This window comes from Humulus lupulus, chromosome 4 (genome assembly GCF_963169125.1).
Source record: "Humulus lupulus chromosome 4, drHumLupu1.1, whole genome shotgun sequence".
Lineage (NCBI taxonomy): Eukaryota > Viridiplantae > Streptophyta > Magnoliopsida > Rosales > Cannabaceae > Humulus > Humulus lupulus.
This window is the reverse complement of record NC_084796.1, coordinates 4,855,001-4,881,132: the sequence shown is the minus strand read 5'-3', so window position 1 is coordinate 4,881,132 and position 26,132 is coordinate 4,855,001. Positions and strand designations below refer to the sequence as shown.

General features: G+C 34.3%; 2 protein-coding genes and 2 long non-coding RNA genes across 5 annotated transcripts; 2 read left to right on the top strand and 2 right to left on the bottom strand.

Moving 5' to 3' along the window:
• The first annotated feature begins 356 nt into the window (after nucleotides 1–356).
• Nucleotides 357–4,729, top strand: LOC133829756 (phenylacetaldehyde reductase-like). Of its 2 annotated transcripts, XM_062259547.1 has the most exons (11): nucleotides 357–599; nucleotides 745–914; nucleotides 998–1,189; nucleotides 1,596–1,758; nucleotides 1,867–2,050; nucleotides 2,220–2,307; nucleotides 3,493–3,613; nucleotides 3,701–3,870; nucleotides 3,989–4,180; nucleotides 4,309–4,471; nucleotides 4,539–4,729. In XM_062259547.1, the coding sequence occupies exons 1-11, from the start codon at nucleotides 482–484 to the stop codon at nucleotides 4,727–4,729; spliced, it is 1,752 nt and encodes a 583-aa protein (XP_062115531.1). In that variant the 5' UTR covers nucleotides 357–481. The 2 variants fall into 2 exon arrangements, with proteins under 2 accessions (XP_062115531.1, XP_062115530.1); XM_062259546.1 differs by lacking the exons at nucleotides 3,493–3,613; nucleotides 3,701–3,870; nucleotides 3,989–4,180; nucleotides 4,309–4,471; nucleotides 4,539–4,729 and having other exon boundaries at nucleotides 396–599; nucleotides 1,864–2,050; nucleotides 2,220–2,547.
• Nucleotides 4,730–12,108: 7,379 nt separating this feature from the next.
• On the bottom strand, nucleotides 12,109–13,329 carry LOC133829757 (uncharacterized). The gene is made up of 2 exons (XR_009891864.1): nucleotides 13,282–13,329; nucleotides 12,109–12,602 (listed from the first exon to the last, which is right to left on the bottom strand). It is a non-coding gene; the product is annotated as an uncharacterized LOC133829757 (long non-coding RNA).
• Nucleotides 13,330–14,070: 741 nt separating this feature from the next.
• LOC133831786 (putative disease resistance RPP13-like protein 1) lies at nucleotides 14,071–17,399 on the bottom strand. Its single transcript, XM_062262200.1, has one exon. It carries the CDS (start codon nucleotides 17,317–17,319, stop codon nucleotides 14,071–14,073), a length of 3,249 nt encoding a protein of 1,082 aa, XP_062118184.1. The 5' UTR covers nucleotides 17,320–17,399.
• A 3,241-nt stretch (nucleotides 17,400–20,640) lies between these two features.
• LOC133829758 (uncharacterized) lies at nucleotides 20,641–22,020 on the top strand. The gene is made up of 2 exons (XR_009891865.1): nucleotides 20,641–20,705; nucleotides 21,866–22,020. It is a non-coding gene; the product is annotated as an uncharacterized LOC133829758 (long non-coding RNA).
• The last annotated feature ends 4,112 nt before the right edge of the window (nucleotides 22,021–26,132 follow it).

The following is a 26,132-nucleotide window of genomic DNA, read 5'->3' as shown; positions in this document are numbered from 1 at the left end:
TTATGCATTAATTTTAAATGTGTTAAAAAAGAAAAAAAATATAAAAAAATAAATATATATAATGATGCAGTGCGGTGTAGTTTGAACCATATTTATAAATTTAAAACTGCAAACCGCACTGCACTGCACAATTTGGCAAAAATACAAACCGCAACCGCACTGCGAAAAATTATAAACCGTAAATTGCGGTGCGGTTTGAGCGGTTTTATAACACAAAGTATACATTTTTGTCATTACCCAAAAAAGTAAATATAAGATGTCACATGGATGAAAGAGGCAAAAGGAGAGGCACCAAGAGCTGCTTTTATTAATACTAAAGATCAAAAAAAGCACTCGAAAATTAAAAGTCAATGGACTTAATAGGAAATAAAACTAAAAAAATTGTATATCAGTGGAAAGAAAAAAGGGCAGAAAAAAATGGCATAAACGGATAGCCATTTCTTATATATCTAATAGATATGTAAACACTGAAGAGTGAGAGATGAGTGGCATAGGAAAGGTGGTGTGTGTAACAGGAGCATCAGGCTACATAGCCTCATGGCTAGTTAAGCTCTTACTACAGCAGGGATACACTGTCAATGCATCTGTTCGTGATCCAAGTTAGTTTGCTTCTCTTTATCTTTTTATTAGTTCATATATTTGGTGTTTTTCTCTTCTGGGAATATTCTCAATTCTATAAATAATCTGATATGTACACTCTTCATACTCTTGAAATTCACTCACCCTTTGAACAATATAATATAGATGATTCAGAGAAAACAGCTCACTTGGTTGCACTAGATGGAGCTAAAGAAAGGCTTCATTTGTTCAAAGCAAATCTGTTGGAAGAAGGGTCTTTTGACTCTGCTGTCAATGGATGTGATGGGGTATTTCATACAGCTTCTCCTGTAATCGGTTCAATCATTGATCCAAAGGTACATATTTCTCATATGATTTGTTGCTTTAGACAAGAGCTTGCCAGGTTTTTGCAGGCCTGAGTTTACATTGACTATTTTAGGCACAACTGATTGATCCAGCAGTGAAGGGAACACTTAATGTTCTGAGGTCATGTGCAAAAGTTCCATCCATAAAGAGAGTGGTCATAACTTCTTCCCTTTCTTCTGTTTTTGAGAATGGAAAACCTCTAACCTCTGATGTGGTGGTTGATGAGACATGGTTTTCTGATACTGTTCACTGCCAGAAATTTCAGGTATGCAATTTTCACATACATCTTTTTGTTGATATGTTCTAGTGTTAGCACCTCTTTTTATATGTTTATGGTCATGTATTATTATATGCCAAATCAAATCAAGAAATTCTTGAGCTTTTTCTGCATTTCTGTAGAATTGCCAGCTAAATACTGTTTTGGTCATGGACTCTATTATTTGACCATTACTGTTTCTCTTTTCTGGTGTACTACTTTCAATTCAATACTTCTGAGACCATAGACACTTGGAAGAGTGTTTTCACCTCACCTATTGATGTTTTTTTTTAAATATTTGTGTTGATAAAAAGGAAGAACATGCATTATATACATTTGAGCTCTTGAAAGGTTTTGACCATAGACACTTGTTAGGATTCTATGCTCATGTTTCTTTTTCTTTTTTTTTTTCAAGCACTGGTATGCGCTTTCGAAAACTCTGGCTGAGGAGGCTGCCTGGAAATTTGGCAAGGAAAATGGGATCGATTTGGTCACCATTCATCCAGGACTTGTTATTGGTCCTCTCTTACAGCCAACTATTAATACAACTACACAGCTTATTCTGAATCAAATCAATGGTACATTTACTAACTCTGTCACACTAGTTAACAACTTGTAAAAGCTACCATTTTTATTGCTTACTTTAAGTGACACTTTGATCTAATAAACCTTTTTTAGTGCAGGAGTTCAACCAGTCCTCAATAAAGTTTATCATTTTGTTGATGTTAGGGATGTTGCCAATGCACATATTCAAGCTTTTGAAGTTGCTTCAGCTAGTGGAAGATACTGTGTTGCTGGGCCTGCTGTACATATGTTAGAGTCTTTAAAGATTTTACAGCATCTTTACCCTTCTTTAAGCATCCCTGAGAAGTAAGTTTTCCTGCTAAGCAAACCATGCTTGACTTTGTTTCTTAATTAATATTAGCTAATTACTAGCTGAAGATGCATTAGAGTTACTCTTGTTTTGTTCTCCATGTACCTATAGTATTATACTTTCTCAAACCCCAGGAATAAAATGTGTATTTACATTGGTTTGCAGATGTGAAGATAGTGAACCTCTTAAGCCAAAGTACCAAATATCAGATTTGAAGGCAAAACATTTGGGAATTAACTTCATTCCCTTGGAAGTGAGTTTGAGAGAGACTGTAGAAAGCCTCAGGGAAAAGGGTCAATTTAGCTTCTAATAATATTGGCCATTCAAAGCCACTCTTAATAAATCATTTGTACTGTATAATTGTACTGGTTTTAAAGCCATGAGCTTTGTGTGTAATTTTAAAGATTTGTGCATGATGAAGCAACCAACTTTTCTACACATTGTTCATAACATGTTCAGTTCAACTAAGGAGTTGGTCAATCTTCATACAATATCTCACATAATGGTCTGTCATTATATTTGTATTTTTCTTTACTTATCTAAAATTCCAAGGAATTCAAATAGAAGAGGTACAAAAAGAGCCAACCAAAGTTGGATTTTGAAGTCTCACTTCTTGTGACCTGTCTTTGAAAATTAGTGCTATACACAAATTAGAACTTTATACATGTCTCTTCTATATATAGAAGGAAGAATGTTTTTAATTATTTTAGCATTAATTGGATCATATTTTGCTATGATTATGCTGCTAATCCAATTTTGCTGATTTTTTTCTCTTGTCTGAAATGTCAGATGAGAAACAAATTTTAGTAAACATTTAAAAAATAATAAGCAAATATTTAGTTGCAATATGATGCTCATCATATTCTTGTGCAATAGGAATCAAGCCCTTCTTTGTAATTTTTTCCATACTAAATTTGATGACCAACATTAAAAACAGCACAAAAGTCACAATAGTACTACAAACCCTTATTTTTTCTTCCCAACCTGGTGCCTACCTTACCTTATTTTCTTCCGATGGAGGACACATCACACACATACAATTTCCTTTTTTTTGTTTGCAAGGCTAGCACACGTGTCAATGCCTTTTACACGTGTTCATATTCATACATATATAGACAAACCACACCAGTGACCAATGCCATATTGGCACTATTCTCTAATATTAGTATCCGATTTTACTTTCTTGTGCACACATCTTTTGAACAGTATCCACCAAAGACATATTTTGTGACTCCCAATAATATTTATAAAAATACTCATAAAATACAAGAAATGCCAAACTTTTTTATTTTAAACAACTATATACAATGAAACCAATAAAAAAAAAATCTAAACACAATATTATTTTAGTTTCACCAACTCCAGAACTAGCCAATCTCACTGCAAAAATACCATTTCTGGTTATAAAAGAAAAATGGTCTGTAAGCTGTGGAAAGAGAAGATGAGTGGAGAAGAAAAGGTGGTGTGTGTGAGTGGAGCTTCAGGCTACATAGCTTCATGGCTGGTTAAGTTCTTACTACAACATGGTTACACTGTCAAAGCTTCTGTTCGTGATCCAAGTTAATTTTCTTTTTCTTTTTTAACTTCATTTTACAAAAATATACACTTTTAAATTATGGCTGAGCTAGTCTTGTTTTGATATGCAGATGATTTAAAGAAGACTAAACACTTGGTTGAACTAGACGGAGCTAAGGAAAGACTTTATTTGTTCAAAGCAGATTTAATGGAAGAAGGCTCTTTTGATTCTGCTATCAATGGATGTGATGGTGTTTTTCACACTGCTTCTCCTGTTTTTCATTCAGCTACTGATCAACAGGTACACAATACACACACACATATATATATATATATATATATATCTTAATGAACTTGAATTACATTGAAGTTCATTTTTCAGTTTGTAAAAATAGTTCTTGAAATTGGATTTATTTCAGGCTGAAATAATAGAGCCAGCTGTGAAGGGAACATTGAATGTTCTGAAGTCATGTGCAAAAGCTCCATCTGTAAAGAGAGTGATTATAACATCTTCCATGGCTGCAGTTTTAATCAATGGAAAACCTCTAAACCCTGATGTAGTTGTTGATGAGACTTGGTTTTCTGATTCTGTTTTTTGTGAGAATATGAAGGTGTGAATTGTTTTCAACTTATTTGCTCGTCTCTTTTATATTTTTTAAGCTTGTGGCTTTTGGGTAGAGTGTAGATACCTTCACCGTAGCCTGTATTTTTTCTCTGGTCTTACATTTTTTTTTTCCAGATATGGTATGCAGCTTCAAAAGCTAGAGCAGAGAAAGCTGCTTGGGAATTTGCAAAAGAGAATGAGATTGATTTAATCACCATTCATCCAGGAGTAACACTTGGTCCTCTCTTGCAACCAACTATGAATGACAGTGTCAGTCTCATTATGAATCTAACAAATGGTATGTATATTTTTATTTGGTATATTTTGTGTCTTAAGAATTAAGTCTAAAGTGTCTTCTTATGCAGGGCCTCAAAAATTTCCCAATAGAGTTTATTCATATCATGATGTTAGAGATGTAGCAAGAGCACATATTCAAGCATTTGAAGTTGGTTCAGCTAGTGGAAGATATTTTCTAAGTGGATATATTGCACACATTTCTGAGCTTTTAAAGATTTTACAACAGCTCTACCCTGCACTCACCATTCCTCAGAGGTAACTTTATCTTTTTTTGAAACGAAGAGTCAGAGGTCAAAAAGACCTTCTCTCAAAATCAATAATAACCCTCACTTTTGGCGGAGGAATACTGTGGAAACAAAAATAAGACATAAACAAAGCCTTAGAATAAGCCAGAGCAAGAAAGATTAGGACCACAAATACATCCACTCCCTACAAAGATCCAAAAAGAAAACATCCTCAAATCCTTTCGACCTATATACCCAGGTAGCCACTCAGAATCTAATTTTATCCCAAAGGGAATCAACAGAGCAAGAGGACTCATCAAAAATCTTGCTATTTCTTTCCAACCAAATAACCCAGAAAGTTGCCAGCACGGTACTTTGCCAAAGACAAGCCATTCTCTTCTCTCCCTCTAGTTGACACAAGAACAGTTGCGAACATGAAGAAGGCATACACCAAGATACCCCAAACTCATTTAACACTTTTGTAACGCCCCAACTCCAGGGACCGTTACGGTGTGCCTTGTAAACAGTGCTAAACTCGCTAATCAAGTCATTTGGCCAAATCGTGTAACTAAGTATGATTAGCGGTTTAGGGTTTAAACATTTTGGTTAAGATGTAACGTTTCACTAGAACGTTTAATATATACACTGGGATCCCGAAAATATAATTTCAGAGTTCATTACAGAAAACATTTACAACAGGCCGTTCTAAGCGGCAAAACAGGGTTCAACCCTAGTTCCACTTTAAACCTCGGCCGTGGCGGACGAGCAGCTGCATATGTACACGTCATCACCTAAGCTCTCCAACTCAAGGGTGGTCCAGCTTCCTCTTGCCTTTACCTGCACCACGTAGCACCCGTGAGCCAAAGCCCAGCAAGAAAACACAATAAAGCATGATATAATTTCAACAACGACCATAATAACCATTCAGGACTATCAGTCCAAGCAAATAGGTGACAATAGCCAAAAGTCACAATAATGAGCATCGCTCCTTCTAGCCATGTGACGATAGGGTCACCAGGGCTTAACTGATAAGTGATTCTTTCTTAAGTTTGATTAGGACAGGTGCAAGGTGATTAGTCACCAACATAACCTTCCTCACAACTCTAGAGTCGAAACTATGGACAACGTCCCTTAGCCATGTGACAAACGGTCACCGGGGTCATATACCTTGGCTATAGTCATCTGGTCGTAGACCAGGCAAGCGCTTATAAGTTCTTCGACCCTAGGGTCGGTCTAGCATTAATGCCATAGAGCCATTCAATGCGTGATTCTCGACTTTAGAGTCGGTCCCTGACTAGTCAGTGCCATACACAAGCAAGTCATGCCACCAATCGTATACCACATGTTCAATATCCATAAACAAGGTATTTAGCATGCTTACTAAACAGATACCAGTACAATTAGGACCATGCACAACCACAGAGGCTCAAGCTCTGAACAATATCGTACCCAGTATACAAAGCATGTCCTAATCACATGTTTCTCATGCATCATATGCAATATATCTAGCAATCCAACATGCGCTAATAACAGCCATGCATGTCACGTTTAATAGCCAATCAACATGCATCAAGAATAGCCATGCATGTCATACATAATAATCAACCGACATGCATCAAGAATAGTCATGCATGTCATACATAATAATCCACCGACATGCATTAATAATAACCACGCTTGTCATACTCAATAATCAACCAACATGCATCATAATAGCCATGCATGTCACATATACACAGGGTGCAGTTTTCTTACCTTTGGTCCAAGCACAGGTTACCAACAAACGAGCAACAAGCACGATCCTGATTCCAAGCCTCTAGTGATAATCTAGTCACAACCACAAATGGTGATCCAATGAGTTCAAGTTCTAAAACCAAACCCGGAACCAAGACCTAGCCTCCGAGACATCAAACGCCACCAATCCGAGTAGTAGGAATGATCCCGAGGCCTAAGGTTTGAGTTCCCATGACTAAAAACCCATTTTGGTCACTTTTCCTCTTTTGAGCCGCGACCCCAACCCTTGGAGCCGCAGCCCCACTCAAGTCAGGCCCAAAAATCCTCTCTGACAGCAATTAGAGCCTCAGCGCTACCCCATAGAGCCGCAGCTCAAATAGCCCATCAGCACCAAATCAGCAACTTCTTCAAGCTTGAGCCGCACGCCCAAGAACAGAGCCGCGGCTCAACCTCGAACCCAGCCCAAAAATCCTCCATTTCTTCATCTAAAATCCTTTCATAAACATATCAAAACATCTCCAAACTCAAAAATCAAAGTTCCCAAACATCCCCATGATCCAACACCCATAAAACCCAAGTCTCAAATCACCCAAAAACACATCAAAACACAAAATCCAATTCAAGCTTAAAAACTTAGAACTTAAAACTTGATTTACCTCCAATTGAGTTGTTTCCAACTAAATCCTCCGGCTAATAAGCTCCATTTCAGGGGTCGTCTCCCCTTGCTTACAACATGTAATGGCCTCTATGGCATGCCCCTGATCATTGCGTGCAACACAAGCAAAGCTAAAATTTCCTTCATCCGGAAACAGAGCGGCATCAACATTGACTTTAATCACACCTTCTGCTGGCTTTGTCCACTTTTCTGCCCCATCATCTTTAGTCAAGAAAGCAGCAGTAGGAACCTCCAACTTATCCTGAGCTTTAGTCCATTGAAACAGTGTATTCTTAGCCAAATTGCACACACTCACCACTCTCGCTTGCTTAGCCTTCCACACGCTGTCATTCCGCACGCACCAAAGTGCCCAACATATCATAGCAATGACCTTCAACTGATCCCCATCATGAGACTGAAAGGCAGACGACAGCCATGCTGCAAAAGTACCCTCCACATGAGTGTTGACTCCAATACCTGTGCGGTTCCAACTGGCCCTAGCTATAGGGCACTCCACTAAACAGTGAGATATGGACTCACGATCATTGTTGCACAGAGGGCAAGTGGCATCAATATCCACATGTTTCAGGCGCAACTGAGCTTTAGTGGGAAGACAATCTGAAGCTGCTCGCCACAGCAGATCTTTAACCTTTGGAGGCACACGCAGCTTCCAAATCTTGCTCCAAATACTCTCCTGGTCGGTCTGAATCCCCATATTCTCTCCAAGTTGCAAATATTTATAAGTACTCTTCACTGAGAAACACCCTGAGGACTCAAAAGCCCAGAACCATGTATCTTCCTGGCGACTTGCACTTAAAGGAATGCTTAAAATAAGCTGGGCATCTCTACTGTTAAACATATCCTTGATCAAATCTTCATCCCAGGCAATCCTCCCAATGGTCATCAGAGAAGCCACTCTCTGATTAGTCAAAGAAGGGTGGATAGTACTGACTCTGGGGTTAGCTGTACATGGTAACCAGGGATCTTGTGTAATATCTATGCATGTCCCATGCCCAACCCGTCCCCTCGCACCAGCTTGAATAATCTTCTTAGCTTCAATGATGCTACGCCAAATGAAGCTGGGGTTGCTACCTAGCTTTGCAGACAAGAAACTAACTCCAGTGAAATACCTTGCTGCATAGATCTTAGCCACTAAAGTATGGGGTCGACACAGTAAGCGCCAACCTTGTTTACTAAGAAGCGCTAGGTTGAAATCATGCAGGTTTCGGAAGCCCATACCACCTTTCGATTTGTGAGTTGACAACTTCTCCCAACTTTTCCAATGAATACCCCTGCTGTTCTTAGAGGCAGATTTCCACCAGTACCTGGCCATCAACTGCTCCATCTCTCGACATAACCCTTCCGGTAATAAAAACACATTCATAGAATAGCTTGGTAATGATTGTGCCACTGTTTTAAGTAATAACTCCTTACCAGCTTTAGATAAGAGTTTTCCCTCCCAGCTTTGAATCTTCTTCCTCATCTTCTCCTTCAGAAAGCTCAGAATAGCATTTTTATTTCTACCCAAGATATTGGGTAGCCCCAAATATGTACTACTATCCCCAACTTCTGTCACCTTCAGAATAGAACAGATATTGGATCTAATAGTAGGCTCCGTATTCATACTAAAGAAGACAGAAGATTTGCTCAGATTCACTTGTTGACCCGATGCCAGTTGGAAATGATGTAGCAGCTCCATCACATTTCTAGCCGATTCCTCTGTAGCTTTACAGTACAGGTAGCTATCATCTGCAAAGAACATGTGTGATACAGTGGGCGCCCCTCTTGCTACCTTACAATCGTGTAATTTTCCTTTTCTCTCATATTCTGAGATAAGAGCTGAGAATCCTTCTGCACAGATAATGAACAAGTATGGTGACAAGGGATCCCCTTGTCGTAGACCCCTACTAGGAATGATCGGCCCCAACTCATGGCACCCTGTAATGACTTTATAGGAAACTGAGCTCACACATCGCATAACCAGTCTGGTCCAATGGTCACTGAACCCCATCGCATAACCAGTCTGGTCCAGTATTTTTATAAGTAATTACAAATCTCAACGTCCCATGATCAACTATGAGGGACACATAAGAAATTCAAGGATAAAAAAATAGAGCAAACAAAGCAAGTATAGTTAGTCCTAAATTTAGAATTCTAAAGTTTATATCTCAAAGAAATTCACATCAAATTAATTGGAGACACAAACACAAAACTTTACTTAATTGAGAATATTATAATAAAACCCTCAATCACAAATCACAAAACTACAAACTTTTATATATACTAGGTAGAAGCAATGGTTAATGCATGTTTGCTTAATTTTAAAGTTGTAAACATTGTCTATAATTTTAATAAAAGTTGGTTCACTATATTTTTCTTAAATATATATATAATAGAATAAATTATAATTCTATAGTATATATAAATATTTATATCAATAATCTCTACATATATGATATCTAAACACAACGTTGACATAGATATATATTTACATGACTATATGACATATATATAAAATACAATAATATTTAAAAATAAATTAATAATATAAATAAAATAAGAATACGAAAAGTCATAGTGTAGATAGTAGTATACATGCATTAACTATTTTTAGTTTCTAATGTATTTCATAATGTCCATTGGTAAATTTGATGAAGAAAATGAGCTCCAATCACTTATAAAAAATAAACTACCACACAAATTTATAAGATAAAAAAGTAATATGTATGCCTTTATTATTTTTAAATAAATATGATTTAATTATTTAAATTATCATAAAATATCTTAAAATATTATATTATTAACTTTTGTTTAAGTTTATGTTTATTCAAATGGCAGTGACAAAAAAAGATTATATATTATATATTTAATATAATATTAAGTTTAAGTTTAATTAGTTTTTTTTAAGTTATTAAATATATGGTTTTATTATTATTAAATGATTATCATTGTAAAATATCTAAAAAATATCATATTTTAATTTGTTTAATTATTTAATTTTATTTAAGTTTAAGTCATGTTTACAATATGCCGTTAAATATAAGAATATTCTGTTAAAATTAATAAAAAAAAATAAAAAAACGGTTAAAACCAATAATTTATGTTATACACACTTTTTATATGGAAGAGATATAAAACTTTTGTCTTATTTATTTTACGTTCTGGATGAATTTTTAAGCTTAAGGGGTATGAGTATTTATAATAACTCATTCATTATATAAGCCATCCAATTTTACCAACATACACATTTTACATCCACACATTTTATTTACTAAAATGTTTTTACTGATAGTCTATGAAAATCACTTTCGAAATGTATCACTTCTTTTCAAGTTTCTAAAAATAATTAACTAATTTAATTCATTTTTATTTTATTTTAATTAAAATTGGTCAGTTATAACATATTTAATTATTTAATTTATATCATATTTAAAATAGAATAATTAAATAAACAAATTATTTGAAATTCAAAATTCAAATCACAAAGATAGGAAATCCCTAGCCCCACATATTAGGGGTATCCCTAATTTTCTCATTTGATTGTTTAATAATTATTTAAGACAATATATTTATCCCAAAATAAATATTAGTTAATTCAAAATTAAATTTATCTAAAAATACCAGTTTAAAATAAATAAATATCTTATTCTAAATAAGATAATTATTAATCTCTCATTTTATATTAATCTAAACATGATTAATATTTATTTTAACCTATAGTTTTTCAAAATAAAAATTATATAATTAAATAATTAATTAATTCATAAATAATCAATTGCTCATAATTATCACATAATTATTTCCTTGTCCAAAAAAATTAATTCATTTTCAATTTAGTCATTTTCTCTACAAATCTTCCTTATGACATACTTACCCTTGACAGTGTAGGACAGAAGTGACCTGGGGACCATGGACCTATACTACGAAGCTCCAATAAACTAGATTATTAATCAATCTCTTTAATCTAATAATCTTACTTGTTAATTCCATGATATTACTCCACTATAAATATAAAATTGCACTCTAAGTATTTATATAATTATATTTATCGAGTTTTCTTTGTAGTTCATCGATATAATCAATAAATGTAGTTTTGCCATCCAATTATTGGTTTGTTAATTAGAGCTGGTCAAAATTACCGTTTTACCCTTCTAATTACCTCTTGTTCCTTAAGTACTATTAATTCACTAGCAAATAATTAATCTATAATCAAATTATAGATTTGAGCTCAATAACTATTCAGTTCCATAATTAACCCTTAAAGGAACCAATATTCGTTCTTTTAAGAAAGTATGAATTCTATTATTGAATTTTTATGGCAATCGGTAAGTTTATAAAGATAAATAATTCATATTGGTCCCGTTATATATAATCTCTATTATATACAATACATTTACCAAGATGTCTATCAACATCAGTAATCTGAATCTAGATTGCTCACATCCCGCATGTTTAGTAAACCATACTAATAACCATTCATTAAAGATTTCTTACTTTAATATGTTACAGACTATTTTATTCATTGTATATGATATTAATTCTCTCGTACTAATACAAGAGCATATCATCATAAATGAATATAAAATTTATCTTGATATTCATATAAAATTATTCAAACAATAATTATAATATTCAAATATAATAAAATTGTACTTTTATTTAAATCAATAAATTTTTTTTACATATTTTTATGGCATAAACCCTAACACCTATTAGCTTATGTAATGTATTGTATAAGATTACTGCCAAAGTAGTTACTAACAGGTTGAGAGAAAGTACTTGGTAGTGTGATCTCTGAAGAGCAAAGTGCATTCATACCGAGGCGTTTAATTACAGATAATGTCATGGTGGGTTTTTTTGTGAAATGATGGAGAGATTGGGTTTCACATGGACTTCATTGCTTTGATCAGAAATTGTATCTCCACAGTCACATATTCTGTCAATGAGATGTATTGGATAGTCAATTACAGAAAATTATTTAAAATTATAACAACTTTTCATAGTGAAATGATTTGAAAAATACAATAGCAATCTCAAATGGGACTTCATTGAAAATAAAATACATATCTCAGTCAAATATTTTGAAGTCATAGAGCAAACAATGAAAGTTCAATTTATCAACGAAAATAAAATAAACAAAGAGGCATTCAAAACACTCTTTAACATCATTAAAAACAGAATCAGCTGTCCATTTGCTGATATTAAGGGCAGCAAAGCGACTGAAGATTCGAGCGATCTTCCACAATGCAAGATGAAATATTCCAAAGCTGGACGGCGGAGGTAGATAGTAGATCAGATTTGACCTATTTCCAATCACTTTCAAAGAAGTAGCAGCAGAAACTATGGCTTTATCAATAGCAAAAGAAGCAGATATGACTTCACCAAGGACGGAGCCCGAACATAAGACTTATGGCTCCCACACTCATTAAAGTTGTTACAGACCATCAGAAAATAGAACATGGTGTGGCCATTTTGCCACAGCTTTTGCTTCTTGTCAAATGTCCATGCACTGGAACTTCCTTCAGAAAGACAGATTCATTTGTTTAGCATACCAAGTTAAAATACATGAACAAAACGAACATAAAATCCTATAGAGCAGATTACGTTCATAAAAGTTTAATATCTAAAAACGCTACGAAATCTACTAAATGGATCGACATTCCATAGCATCCAAAAATTATCCATATAAAACCACAGTTTTGGCTTTCCTAACCAACATAACCTGATAATAAACAACCATGGTGAGTCAAATTTGAAAATTTTGTATCTTATGGTTGAATTTTAACAAATGGTAAACGTGACATTATGAAATTGAACAAAAACAGTGTAAAAGTTGATCCTAGAATCTACTCATATCTCTGGTTCAATACATATTTCAGTGGATATCCAAGTTTGCCACTTTCACATCTCTTTGGCTTTTGGTGGCAATGTCAAAATCAAAATCTGTTTAAAGGAAACTTGTTTATAAGAAAATGTATTAAAACGGTGGAAATTTGCTGCAAAATAATTGATTGATTGAGAGAAATATTAAAAAAAAAAACTGATGGTCAAGCTATATATATATATATATATATATATATATTAAACCATGATTCAAAAGGAGATTATAATTCCTTCAACAAGTTGAATAATTTAAACTAAATAAAAAGAAGCTGACATTAATATCTCAAAAAGATTTCAGATCAATGTTATACGTACAGATACAAGATCTCCTTCTTCCTGTATTGGCCTTCATGAGTTTTAAAGTGAAATCAAAGTGAAATCATAACTTATTTTCTTCTAATGTGCCATAATAGCCTACATGTGTCACTAGTACTACATGATATTTATCACAATAGTTTAGATAATTGTTTAGATTAATTGCAAGACCAATTTATAGCACACCCAATATGTATTGTGCAGACAAAAGAAGAACTAAATAAATTAGACAACAAGAATTATACTGGGTTAGGCCAATAAAGAGTAAAGACCCTACATCCAGTGTAGAAAGGCTTCAGCAAAGTTGATCTTTCTAAACAAAATTGTATCAGAAAAGTGGAAACCTACATAAACATAATTGAGTATTCAATCTATTTAACTTCATATCTTTCCTATTATAAAGCTCTAACATTTATTTTTTAAAAGAAAAACTCAAAATGAACTTACGTGGCCACAAAGATACTCCACCAAATCATCAACCTTACAACCATTCGATATAGTTCATTCCTTCAACTCATCCGACCCATTGATCATCTGGTTAGTACAAGAAATGGTTCATTATGTTCATTAATACAGAACAAATAAATATTTCTGACTTTAGTATAGTTGAAAATTAAAACTGAATACACACATTGCAATATTTCTATATAACTTTTAAAATTAAAATAAGAAGTATAACTAAATTTGGTTTTGCAATTCGTTGACATTGAGTTAATAGCAATTGGTACCATAAAATAAATGTGTAAAAAGAAGAGAACGTACCTGAATACATATAGATCACTGCATGATTTAATTGACAAGTTTATAATCCAATTTCACTTGTGTGATGTGTTGAATCTTAGGCCAATCTTCTCCTCCTTTTTCACATCGTTGATTTAGCAAAGGACATCCCTCGATATGTAATTCGGTAAGAGAAGTAGGCAGCTCTTCTTCTGGCAAGCACTGAAGGTTTTCACAATCAGAAATAAACAAGGACGTAAGGGATGTTAGTTGTTGAAAAGCCTTTCCATTTAGGGTCTCAAGTTTGCTACAATTTCTTATCACAATTGTCTTAAGAGTGATCGGAAGGAGCCCTTCGTCGGGAAACGAATCATTTTCCCATCCTGTGATCATTATGTGTTCCAAACATGAGAGTTTCTGTAGATCCCATTTAATACGATTCTCAAAAAGCACTTTTGTGTTCCATAGATAAAGTGTCTTTAGTTTGGAGTGTGATCCCCAATCTAGAAGTGACTCCAACACAGGACAGTCTGATATTGATACGTAATCAAGAAAGGGTGGGGCTGTGACAGTCTGTTGAGTTCTCGGAATCAAATCCTTCATTTCTTCACAATCATCGATAGTGAGACTTTCTAATGATGGAAGATAACCGGGTAAGCCAACATTAAGCTTGGGACAATTCCTCAGCCAAACTTCTTTTAGAAGAGGGAACACTTGACCTTCTTGAAGAATTGCTTCGGTACCAAATGACCATTCTTTAAACATCAACATATTCCAAATATATAATATTTCTAAACAAGTGAATAGAGGACCACTGCTATCAGTCTCATCGCCTATTGAATACACACTGTCCCATCCATCAATTTCGAGTTCTTTGAGAGAAGCTAGTTGTCCAAGTGGTGGTAAATAACAACAGCTTTTACAATCTTTCAAAGTAATCGATACTAAGTTAGAAAATGCATCACCTGCAATCCAGTTCGAGAATGTTGTACCTCTATAACTTTCAATCTCCAGACTCTCCAAGCTTGTATGTGGTCGAAGGGCGTCAAGCACATCTAATTCTTTTTGCGAACTATCAGCATCAACAGCACCATAACTCCAGCTCAAAGTTAGTTCTGTAAGGTCCTTCTTATCCTTTAAATTAGCCTTTGAAGCCTCCGTCGCATCATTAATATTTTCCAAACCCAAAATGCAAAGGCTTCCACTTAGATGTTCAAGCTCTGCTAAATCTATAATTTTGAACACGTCATCCTTATGTTTGTCACTCAATACTACAGATGATAAGAATTGCAAGCATTTCATCTGACTGATTCCTTGCGGCATCTCTTTCAAAGGTACCTCCCTAATATCTAAGTAACGCAAGTTGATCAGTCTTCCCATATTCCTTGGTAATTGAGAAAGCTTTGTACAGCACGACAATAATAAAGTTTGTAAATGGTACAAACTACAAGCTGACTCGTGCAACTCTTCAATTTCAGTACCAGACAAGTCCAAATACCTTAAATGTATTAGACTACCAATTGAATCCGGCAACTCCTTGATAGAAGATTGACTTAAAGAAAGCACTCTTAAACAGCTTCCCTTTGTAAGCAATATATTGTACGGGACTAAATAGTTTGGAAAGCTTAGAATCTGCAATGGTAATGCTACAAAGGTATGCAAAGAAATAGCCTTACTCAAACCCTTAAGTTTGTCGAGGTCGTAATTATTGCTTTTCCTATATGACAGATGACGAATCTTTGTTGGAAGGCTATGCACATCACTACTCAAATCCAACCTAAAGCAAAAATCATCTGATACAAGCATGGCTAAATCATGTACGAGGTCATGCATTTGAAAAAGGAATGAAGTCTTACTCGAATATTGAAAGAATGACCTTGATAAGAGATCTTCAAGGTATTCCTTTCCAAATTCCTCCATCTTTTTACTTTTTGAATCCATTGGCAAAAACCCTTCAGCCATCCATAATAAAATCAATTTTTCTCTTCCAAATTCATAGTCTTTGGGAAATATGGAACAATAAGCAAAACATTGTTTGAGATGTGTAGGTAAGTGACGATAGCTCAACCATAAAGCTGGAAGAATGGAGCCCTCTTTCTTGTACAATTCCTCCCATGTGTCACTGCCAAGTATGTCTTCCCATTTTTCAGGATTTTGTTCACAGCGCTGTGATCCACCAAGAGACTTTATTGCTAAAGGAAGACCTTTGCACTTCTCCACTATTTTTCTACCAAGTGCTTGCAGATCTCTGTTGCTATTCTGGTCAAAATTATTTCCAAAAGCATGTTTGACAAATAACTGCCAACAATCTTCATTCAACAAAGTTTGTAGATGATGAACCTGACCAGTGGCCATGGTAGACGCGACAATTGTGCTTCGAGTAGTCACAAGAATTTTACTTCCATTTGCTCCAGACTCAAAAGAACTCTTCAGTGTGTCCCACAAAGAATAAGACTCGTTCCAAACATCATCATGAACAAAGAGAAATTTCTTCCCCCTCAATGCTTCCTTCAATTTCGTTCGAAGTTCGTCGATGTTTTCAAAACCACATTTGTCGTTGGTGACCCCCTCAAAGATCTCTTTTGTTATCTTGAAAATATCAAACTCATCTGACACAGTAATCCATACTCTTCGCTCAAAATACTTTTGTACTCTATCATCGTCATAAACAACTCGAGCAAGAGTGGTTTTGCCAAGACCACCCATCCCAACAATCGGGATAACAGAAATGTTACTGCCACTATCAACATCATCTTTCAGCAACAGATCAACAATGATTTTTTTCTCAGTATCCCTCCCATAAACATGAGCATGTTCTACCAAAGGAGCTGGTGGCCTTGGCGAAGGTTTGTTCTGTGCACCTTCTCTCAGGCCAAGAGCATCTTTTTGAACAACAAGGATCTTTAGCTTACGAAGGATCTCCATGGAATCAAGCTTAACAGTTTTATCAAATGTGGACAGAAAGGGTGGCATAAATTTCATGAGTACCTTGCTGGCACTGCTGCTGCTAGATTGATCATCTTCAAGCTTGGATCGCAGAGCTTCATAGTCAATCCTGTCCACCAAGTCATCAGCCTGATAGATCACATCTTGAAGCTCGATAAGCCACATCCTGACCTCCTGGTTTCGAAGTTGCTTCTCCTCAGCATCGTTGAGCAGTGCATGAGCTGACCACAACATGGTCTTCAACTCGTATAGCTGGTCTAGAATCAGCTTCTTCCCCTGGAACAGCTGGGGTATCTCCTCAGAGCCCAATCGTTCAAACAAAACCTGAAGTGAAGCAGAAAGCAAAGCACCAGCTACCAGTTCGGCTGCCATGATCAAACCTGAAGTGAAGGACAAAAAGTAGTGAAGGAACAAAGGCTAGAACACTCTTTACTTCTCAGATCTAGAATGCAACAATAGAAGAAAGCGAAGTTAGTGTAGTCTGGTACAATGAACTCTTCTAATGACTAGTGAGACCAGTTTTTCTTTATTTGTTATTTTATTTGTGGTTGGAGTTTCTAAGCTGAATCACGTGTAATAATAGAAAAGAGACAATGGTGACCGTTGGCCACAGTTTTCTCTAAACGAGAAATTGTTTAATGTTTTTTCTTGCTTTTTAATATAATATTTAAGGAGCCATGTTAGTGGACAACATTGTTTAAGTTTGGTCGGTTACTTTTAAGAAAATAAGAATGATATTCTGAGTTATGGAAATGAAATAAATATAAAACTGATATAATATTCCAATTAATACGTGAGAAAAATACAAAATCATGAGCTAGCCTTCTTTTAATTAAAAAACATAGTTCTAACTTCTACATAATTCTTCTGCTACCTATCCTACATTTATTTTTTTTGAGTACACGTGTCTTGCTTGTTATCAGTCTATAATTTTCACATTTTTCTAATTTCGTAAATATGCAATTATAATATGGCGATTACTACTTGAATGCAATAATAAGTAAATAAACAAAACTAGCCTTCTTTTAATTAGAAAAACAGAGTTCTTCATAAAAAAATTTATAGGTAGAACTATGAAGAAAAAAAGTTCATTGCTTAATTTGTGGCAATAAGAATCAGAATGGACAGTATAGTTCAAATGAGAGTAATAGATATGCATGTATATTAAATTTGCACCCAAAATTGACTACATAAAACCAAATAAGTTATTAACTTTCTACCATTTGCTGTTAAAATAATCCAAATTAACGAGACTCATGTTCATCTCTTGTTGGTCTTGACTGTAAATACACATGTTATGTCAAATGTTAATTAGAACAAGTATTGCTACTTTGATATGATTAACTCGATTATTACCATGGCTTGCTTCCTGGGTTGGGATTTTCCATTCGAGCTCATGCACAAGCCATTCGAGCTGCATACCTTTTTAAAGCAGGAGCAGGAGCAGGAGCAGGAGCAGTTGCAGAACAAGAAACCAATGGAGATGTAAAAAAACCACCTCCAGATGGTGGTGATTTTGGTATTGGACAAGAGCAACTTGCTGCAATGACAAGGGAATCGATGGGGATGATGAAGACCTGCTAAAAAGAAGAAATGCATTTGGGTCAAACACATATCCTCGGAAAAAGGCAGGAGTTTTTGGATGTTTCTGTGGGAGGCATTGTTAAGAATCAAGTTAGCCCAAAAAGTCCAAATGTCCAAGCCCAAAGGTAAATAAAAGCCCAATCTATTTTATCTAAAGCCAAGACAATAGAAGCTTCTCAACAAATGTGGAAGAAAGATATTTTTAAGAGAAAATTGTAGAAGGATGTAGAAAGTAGATTTTTTAGGAGAAGTGTGTAGAATGTGGTAACAATGTATGGCTAGGATTATTTCTCAATTTAATATTTGTATGGTGTAGATTGCATGGTGAGGACTATAAATGTAATATCCAACATTTTCATAATACATTTATTTATTATAAATCAAAGTTTTAATACATAAAATGTACAACTTTACAAATTTAAGAAATAGTAATGGAAAAATAGTGTTTAAAATATGATTTTATGTTTTTAATGAGATTAAAGAAAGAGAAACTTGAGTAGTCAAGTATTGGACCCAAATGTCATATAATTTTAATTGGGGATTTTTTTATAAAATTAAGAAAGTTTGGCTAAAGGGCTTATTTGAAAAGAATTTTAGTATTTTGGGTCCAAGTGTAATTTTTAAAAATAAATAAATAAATAAAATAAAATAAAAGGCTTCAGCCTTTCATTTTACCCGAGCCTCTCTCTCTCTCTCTCCTCAGAAACTCTCTCTCTCTCTCTCTCTCTCTCTCTCTCTCTCTCTCTCTCTCCTCTGCGTATTACTGTTGCCGACGACGCAGGAGTACTTTCCGGCCACCATTTTTAGCCACGCGCCGGACCGTTGGATTCAGAGGCCTCCGAACTATCGACCCACGCGGGAATCTAGAGCTCACTCGCCGATTAAACGCCTCAACCACTCGATTTAAGTTCGGCCACCCCGCGACTTCAAAGTTGCGATTCGGCCACCTCGGGCATCCGTTTGCCGATCCGTCACCACCATCGTGCTCCTCGTGTTGTGGGCTTCAAAACCCAATAACTTGTTCCTACATCTACCATAGTTGGGTGGTGGGCCCACCACGAGCCACCGCGATCCACCGTAGACCGACGGTCGAAACTTAGTGTTCGAGGTTCCGAAGTACGTTTTGAGTCTCAGAAAATCATCGTTTGACTTATTGTGGAACCCGATCATTTTGGTATAATTTCTTTAACCTATATATTGTGATTTAATTGTGATTGATTAGAGTAATTGTTATTATGTGTATTTATGGTATATAATTATATATTATTGATATATGGAATATTTTCTGTAATTTACTGGCTGTCTGGGATTATATATATTTTTGATACAGGTTTTGATTTTGGAATTGTCCACTTTATAGCCGTTGTGCTGTCTGATTTTCTAGAAAATATTAGATATTAAATCAAGTATAAAAATACATATTTAATTGATTTTATATTAATATGGAAATTATTATGATTAAGTAATTTTAATTATTATTGTTATTATTTTGTTAAGTAAATCAAGAATACAGATTCATATATATATATATATATATGAAAAGTATGATTTATAGTAAACCTATTATCTAACCATTATTATTGTATATTAATATTTGAATATTAAAATAATATCAAATATTAGTTTCCTACAGTTTTTGATATTTGTAAGACCAGTGAAGTTTGGAGAAAGTATATTTATTATATCACTGGAATTGATATTATGACTAACTAATAATAATATAAATATTTATATTTATATTATTATCATTATATTGATTATTACAACTTTATGTTACAAATATGATTTCTTTTATAAAATGACTATTTGAATATATACATCCATATACGTATTGCTATTGAAGTATTTTGTTATTAATATCGAAATAAGTTTAATTATAGACGATAATTATTATTGTTGTTAGGATTATTATTATTATTATTATTATCATAAGGGTACATTATCTTATGAGCAAGGTTTAAAGCATGGTTTTATATGAAGATTTATTTGCATTACGTTGATAATAATTTATTATTATCATTTATATAGTTTCTGGTATTATTAATATACACTATCAATAGTGTATATTTATGATTTTGATAGAATTTAATAAATGATGTGCCTTGAATAGGATTTGTATGGATTTGATTGATTGACTCTTGGTGAGGAATTTTAAAATAAGCTAAGGACCTAAGGTAAGTAAATCTCACCTTTTGTGCTTAAGTGTAAGATGCATGACTACATTGATTGTGTACATCTGATGAGTTAAGTATGGTATGATGATGATGCATATGATAAGTATGTGAAGAATGGTTATATGAACACCATAAGGGTGTTGTGTGATATGTAATTGATGAATTCTGTGATATGTGAAAGATGTCTTACTTGGTTAAGAATGATATGAATTATGTGCAAGTATGTGTTCTTATGTTGATGGATATGTGGATTACTCTATGTTCATGATTTGTTATATGTTATGATATATGAAGCGTTTAAGTTTTTAGGCTGGAAACCTTAGACCTGAGCCATAGCTCTACGTTAAGGTATAACAACGCCACCAACCCAAAGCTTCATGTATTATGACTAAAGATGTTTTGAGTTATATGAGATGTGATACAATGCCTTGATTGAATACCATCAACATCAGTCATGAACACGAACATTGGCATTTCAGCATCAGCATGTATGCATGGCATGTACATTTATGTGATACATTATTATGTGATATAAGACCATGCATATGGATATGAGAAAAGTTATGAAATGTCTTGAAAAGTCTTATGTAAAGTTAAACATTTTAATGACACAAGGCTTAAGCAAAGTGATAATAAGATGTTTAAAAAGGGTGCCACTGTTTTGATGAAGCAATCAAGTAAGTTCAGTAAAGAAGACGGAAGTCTATAAGACTTATAGTGGCTGCCCACTAGTGTGGGCTAGGTCAGAGTTGACCATTCAGATATGTTTGCCATGTTTCCGTCTTTCTCCTCCATATGTGTAATAAGTATGGTAGCTATGGCAACGATGAAATGAGTGTTATGATGAGCCTAGCTGAGATGATGGCTAGCCGGAGGAGAACCCATGGGATTCTATATGATATGTGTAACAAGCCCTGCAGGCATTGGCTGAATCAAACAGTGTGCACAAGTGATATTGGGCCCATAAAAATGTGAAACTAAAAGAAAGAGCATAAAAGTAAAGTTTGAAAGTGCATGAGCAATAAATGAAATTCATAAGTATATAAGTCAGCATATTAGTATATGTGTACTACAAACTCACGACATTCATGTGTATGTGTATGCATGAGATTTGCTTACTGAGCGTTAGCTCATTATGTTATTTTCCAACATTTTTCCAGGTGTGGCTTTAGCTGTTGAGCAACTTGTGGAGCACGGACTCAGTAGCAATGCAATAATAGTTTAGAGTTTTCATATGGCTGCCTTAAATTTAAAGTATTCATACGTGTAATAATTTCTTCTAATAAGTTTATATAAAAGTTTAAATTTTTCTGTATTTCTTCGTATCATTTTATTTAATTCTTTTGGTCAAGTGCCTTACATACTCGTAAACCCTAGAATTACGAGTATGTGGCAGACGTACCCTACCTTAGGGACGTTACAAATGGTATCAGAGCTTTGAGTTTGTAGATGTCGTATACTCGTTATGTTATTAGATTTTGGGATCTGAAATGCTACTGAGTTCCGCCACAAGACAAGCCACACGTTAATGGTTAGTATAATTTATCCATATTTTAGTTAATGTATGTTAATGATGTTGTATAATTGTATTAGAAACTCATTGTGTGTTTGAGTTTCCATGATATAAGTATGAGTTTGGATTGAATGAATATTCTCATGCACGGTAGAGAAATTGAAGTTTGTTATTTATCGGAATGCATGCCTTGATTATTGATGTGATAAATAATTGATGATCTATCGATGTCGATGTTTGGATTGTTATTTGATATTCTCAAGCTTTGAAAGTGACCTATCAGTTCAGTTAGTGTGTTAAGGGTTAATATGTCAGGTTAGTGTTTTGGAGAGCAGAATTTTAGGTTGTCACTGAGAGCACACACAATAAGAAACCTTAGTGAAACAGTAGTAATATATAGAAAAAAAAAAAAAAATACATAATACATAATACATTAAGGATTGGGGTTTTGGACACGTTCTACCTCGTCGATCAACTTTTGTTGTTCAACTCTAAGGGTCTCCCCAGTAGTTTGCAGTGTCCGAGATTTTTCCTTCATATCGACTGAGTAATTAGCAAGAAGTGTAGTTAAAGTCCCATTCTCCTTAACCAACTTCTCCTTCTCTCGAGTCAATGCCTTGTTGGCATTTCTAATGGCTATCATCTCTTGTTTTTGTGTTTCTATATACCTTTTCAAGTGGTCAACCTCTTGTTCTCTTGCAAGAACCCGTTGGCCTAGGTTTGAGACCGATGCTGCCGCCTGAGTGGTAAGAACTAAGGAATCTTTTACAGCTTGTAGGTCCGACCTATGGGATAAAATTGTTTGGTCTTTAGGGGTGAGTATGCTTTGACCTATACTAATGGCCACCTTTTTATCGAGCATAGCTGAGTCCTCCACCGTGACAAGGCCAGTATCAGAATAAAATTTGGGAAGCCAAACTCTAGGAAATTGAGTATTTCGTTCTGGGATGTGTACCGTAGGATACACCATTAGCTGTGGTAGGGGTGCAGAAATTTTTGGGGAAGGTTCGATAGTGGGTAGATTTGGCTCAGGTAAAGCTAAAGTTAGATCTAAGTTCAGCTGAGATGATGAGGATGCCATGGGTTGCTTAGCTTGAGTAATGGACGGAAGTAATAATGATTTGGTTTTCAAAAGCTTGAGATTGATTGTGTTTTAGTGGGTATGTGATGAATTTTATTTATAGAAAAATGCGTTGAACTGTTGGGTCATTGGATCCTTGAATTTGTTTGTTTTCAAGATAGATATCACAGATTTTATCTTGTTTAATGTGTTACGCTATCCTCTCTGATGATGAAAGTCAAACTTATTAAATGTTGTCGACATAGAAATCACTTCTATTGATTTTGCGATCCTGATTTGAACATGGAAACAATTTGTAAATTGTTGAATGAATCGAGGTGATAAATGTTATTTACTGAATTACTCTGTAGTGTGAATTACTTTCGGCGATTAAATTATAGTATATTAGCTGTTTTATCCCGAAAGTAAGATAATGTATTACTTGTGTGAAGTGATGACTGAGTATTATTGGTATAGGTGTTGAAATGAGACATGTCTAACTTATTAGACATGTGAGAATTATTCGTTTTCGTAGATGAAGTGGTGGATTGGTCAGTCAAGACTTATCCCATGTTTTATTCAATGAAGGGATACTAAGCTAAGTGTGTGAATTTCCGAGTGGCCACGGTTATTTGCATTCTAGCATAGTATCAATATGCCCTTTATTATTTTATACATTTGGAAACAATTTTGATTTTTAAATGTTTTCTTAGAGAAAGAATGAGAGTCAGGCTTTTCTGAACTGGTACCTAATGAATGGCCTATCTCACTATTTCTCATTCAGGGCAAGAAGTCGGTTTGACAACGAAAGGGTTTCACAGAGACTTGGTTTTAAAGAATAATCTTCATCGGCTATATAATTGTTTTCTAGTTATCCAAATTTTTTATGCCGAAAAACTTTTTATTGAACAAACTTGTTGCTCAATTTAGCATCTATCATCAAGGTATAACCAGTCAATTGCATCTACTTAAAAAAAATAAATAAATAAATAAATAAATAAATTGACTGTAAGACACGAAGATCAAGGATGTTTTCATGATGATGGTCATTTTCTCTTCTTACGTTATGTGGTTTGTGTTCAAAAGTATGGATGATGAGGATTCGTTTGTACTTTCGTATACATTCATTGTAATTTATACTATTGTTATAGCTCATTTCCTTTCTATCTATATTGTAGTCCTCATGTGAGGTGTTTACACATCCTCGCCTTTTTATATATGATAAGGATTACAAGAAGTCAGGAATAAGTTTTGTTTTCGGGGTGAAAGTAAGTGTTGTGTATAAAATCTTATGCTGTGAAATGTTGTTCTGTTTATTTGTAATGGTAGTTCTTGTCTCCGATTATCAAATTTTAGTTTGAAATTTCGAGGACGAAATTATTTTAACGGGGGAAGGATTGTAATATCCAACATTTTCATAATACATTTATTTATTATAAATCAAAGTTTTAATACATAAAATGTACAACTTTACAAATTTAAGAAATAGTAATGGAAAAATAGTGTTTAAAATATGATTTTATGTTTTTAATGAGATTAAAGAAAGAGAAACTTGAGTAGTCAAGTATTGGACCCAAATGTCATATAATTTTAATTGGGGATTTTTTTATAAAATTAAGAAAGTTTGGCTAAAGGGCTTATTTGAAAAGAATTTTAGTATTTTGGGTCCAAGTGTAATTTTTAAAAATAAATAAATAAATAAAATAAAATAAAAGGCTTCAGCCTTTCATTTTACCCGAGCCTCTCTCTCTCTCTCTCCTCAGAAACTCTCTCTCTCTCTCTCTCTCTCTCTCTCTCTCTCTCTCTCTCTCTCTCTCTCTCTCTCCTCTGCGTATTACTGTTGCCGACGACGCAGGAGTACTTTCCGGCCACCATTTTTAGCCACGCGCCGGACCGTTGGATTCAGAGGCCTCCGAACTATCGACCCACGCGGGAATCTAGAGCTCACTCGCCGATTAAACGCCTCAACCACTCGATTTAAGTTCGGCCACCCCGCGACTTCAAAGTTGCGATTCGGCCACCTCGGGCATCCGTTTGCCGATCCGTCACCACCATCGTGCTCCTCGTGTTGTGGGCTTCAAAACCCAATAACTTGTTCCTACATCTACCATAGTTGGGTGGTGGGCCCACCACGAGCCACCGCGATCCACCGTAGACCGACGGTCGAAACTTAGTGTTCGAGGTTCCGAAGTACGTTTTGAGTCTCAGAAAATCATCGTTTGACTTATTGTGGAACCCGATCATTTTGGTATAATTTCTTTAACCTATATATTGTGATTTAATTGTGATTGATTAGAGTAATTGTTATTATGTGTATTTATGGTATATAATTATATATTATTGATATATGGAATATTTTCTGTAATTTACTGGCTGTCTGGGATTATATATATTTTTGATACAGGTTTTGATTTTGGAATTGTCCACTTTATAGCCGTTGTGCTGTCTGATTTTCTAGAAAATATTAGATATTAAATCAAGTATAAAAATACATATTTAATTGATTTTATATTAATATGGAAATTATTATGATTAAGTAATTTTAATTATTATTGTTATTATTTTGTTAAGTAAATCAAGAATACAGATTCATATATATATATATATATGAAAAGTATGATTTATAGTAAACCTATTATCTAACCATTATTATTGTATATTAATATTTGAATATTAAAATAATATCAAATATTAGTTTCCTACAGTTTTTGATATTTGTAAGACCAGTGAAGTTTGGAGAAAGTATATTTATTATATCACTGGAATTGATATTATGACTAACTAATAATAATATAAATATTTATATTTATATTATTATCATTATATTGATTATTACAACTTTATGTTACAAATA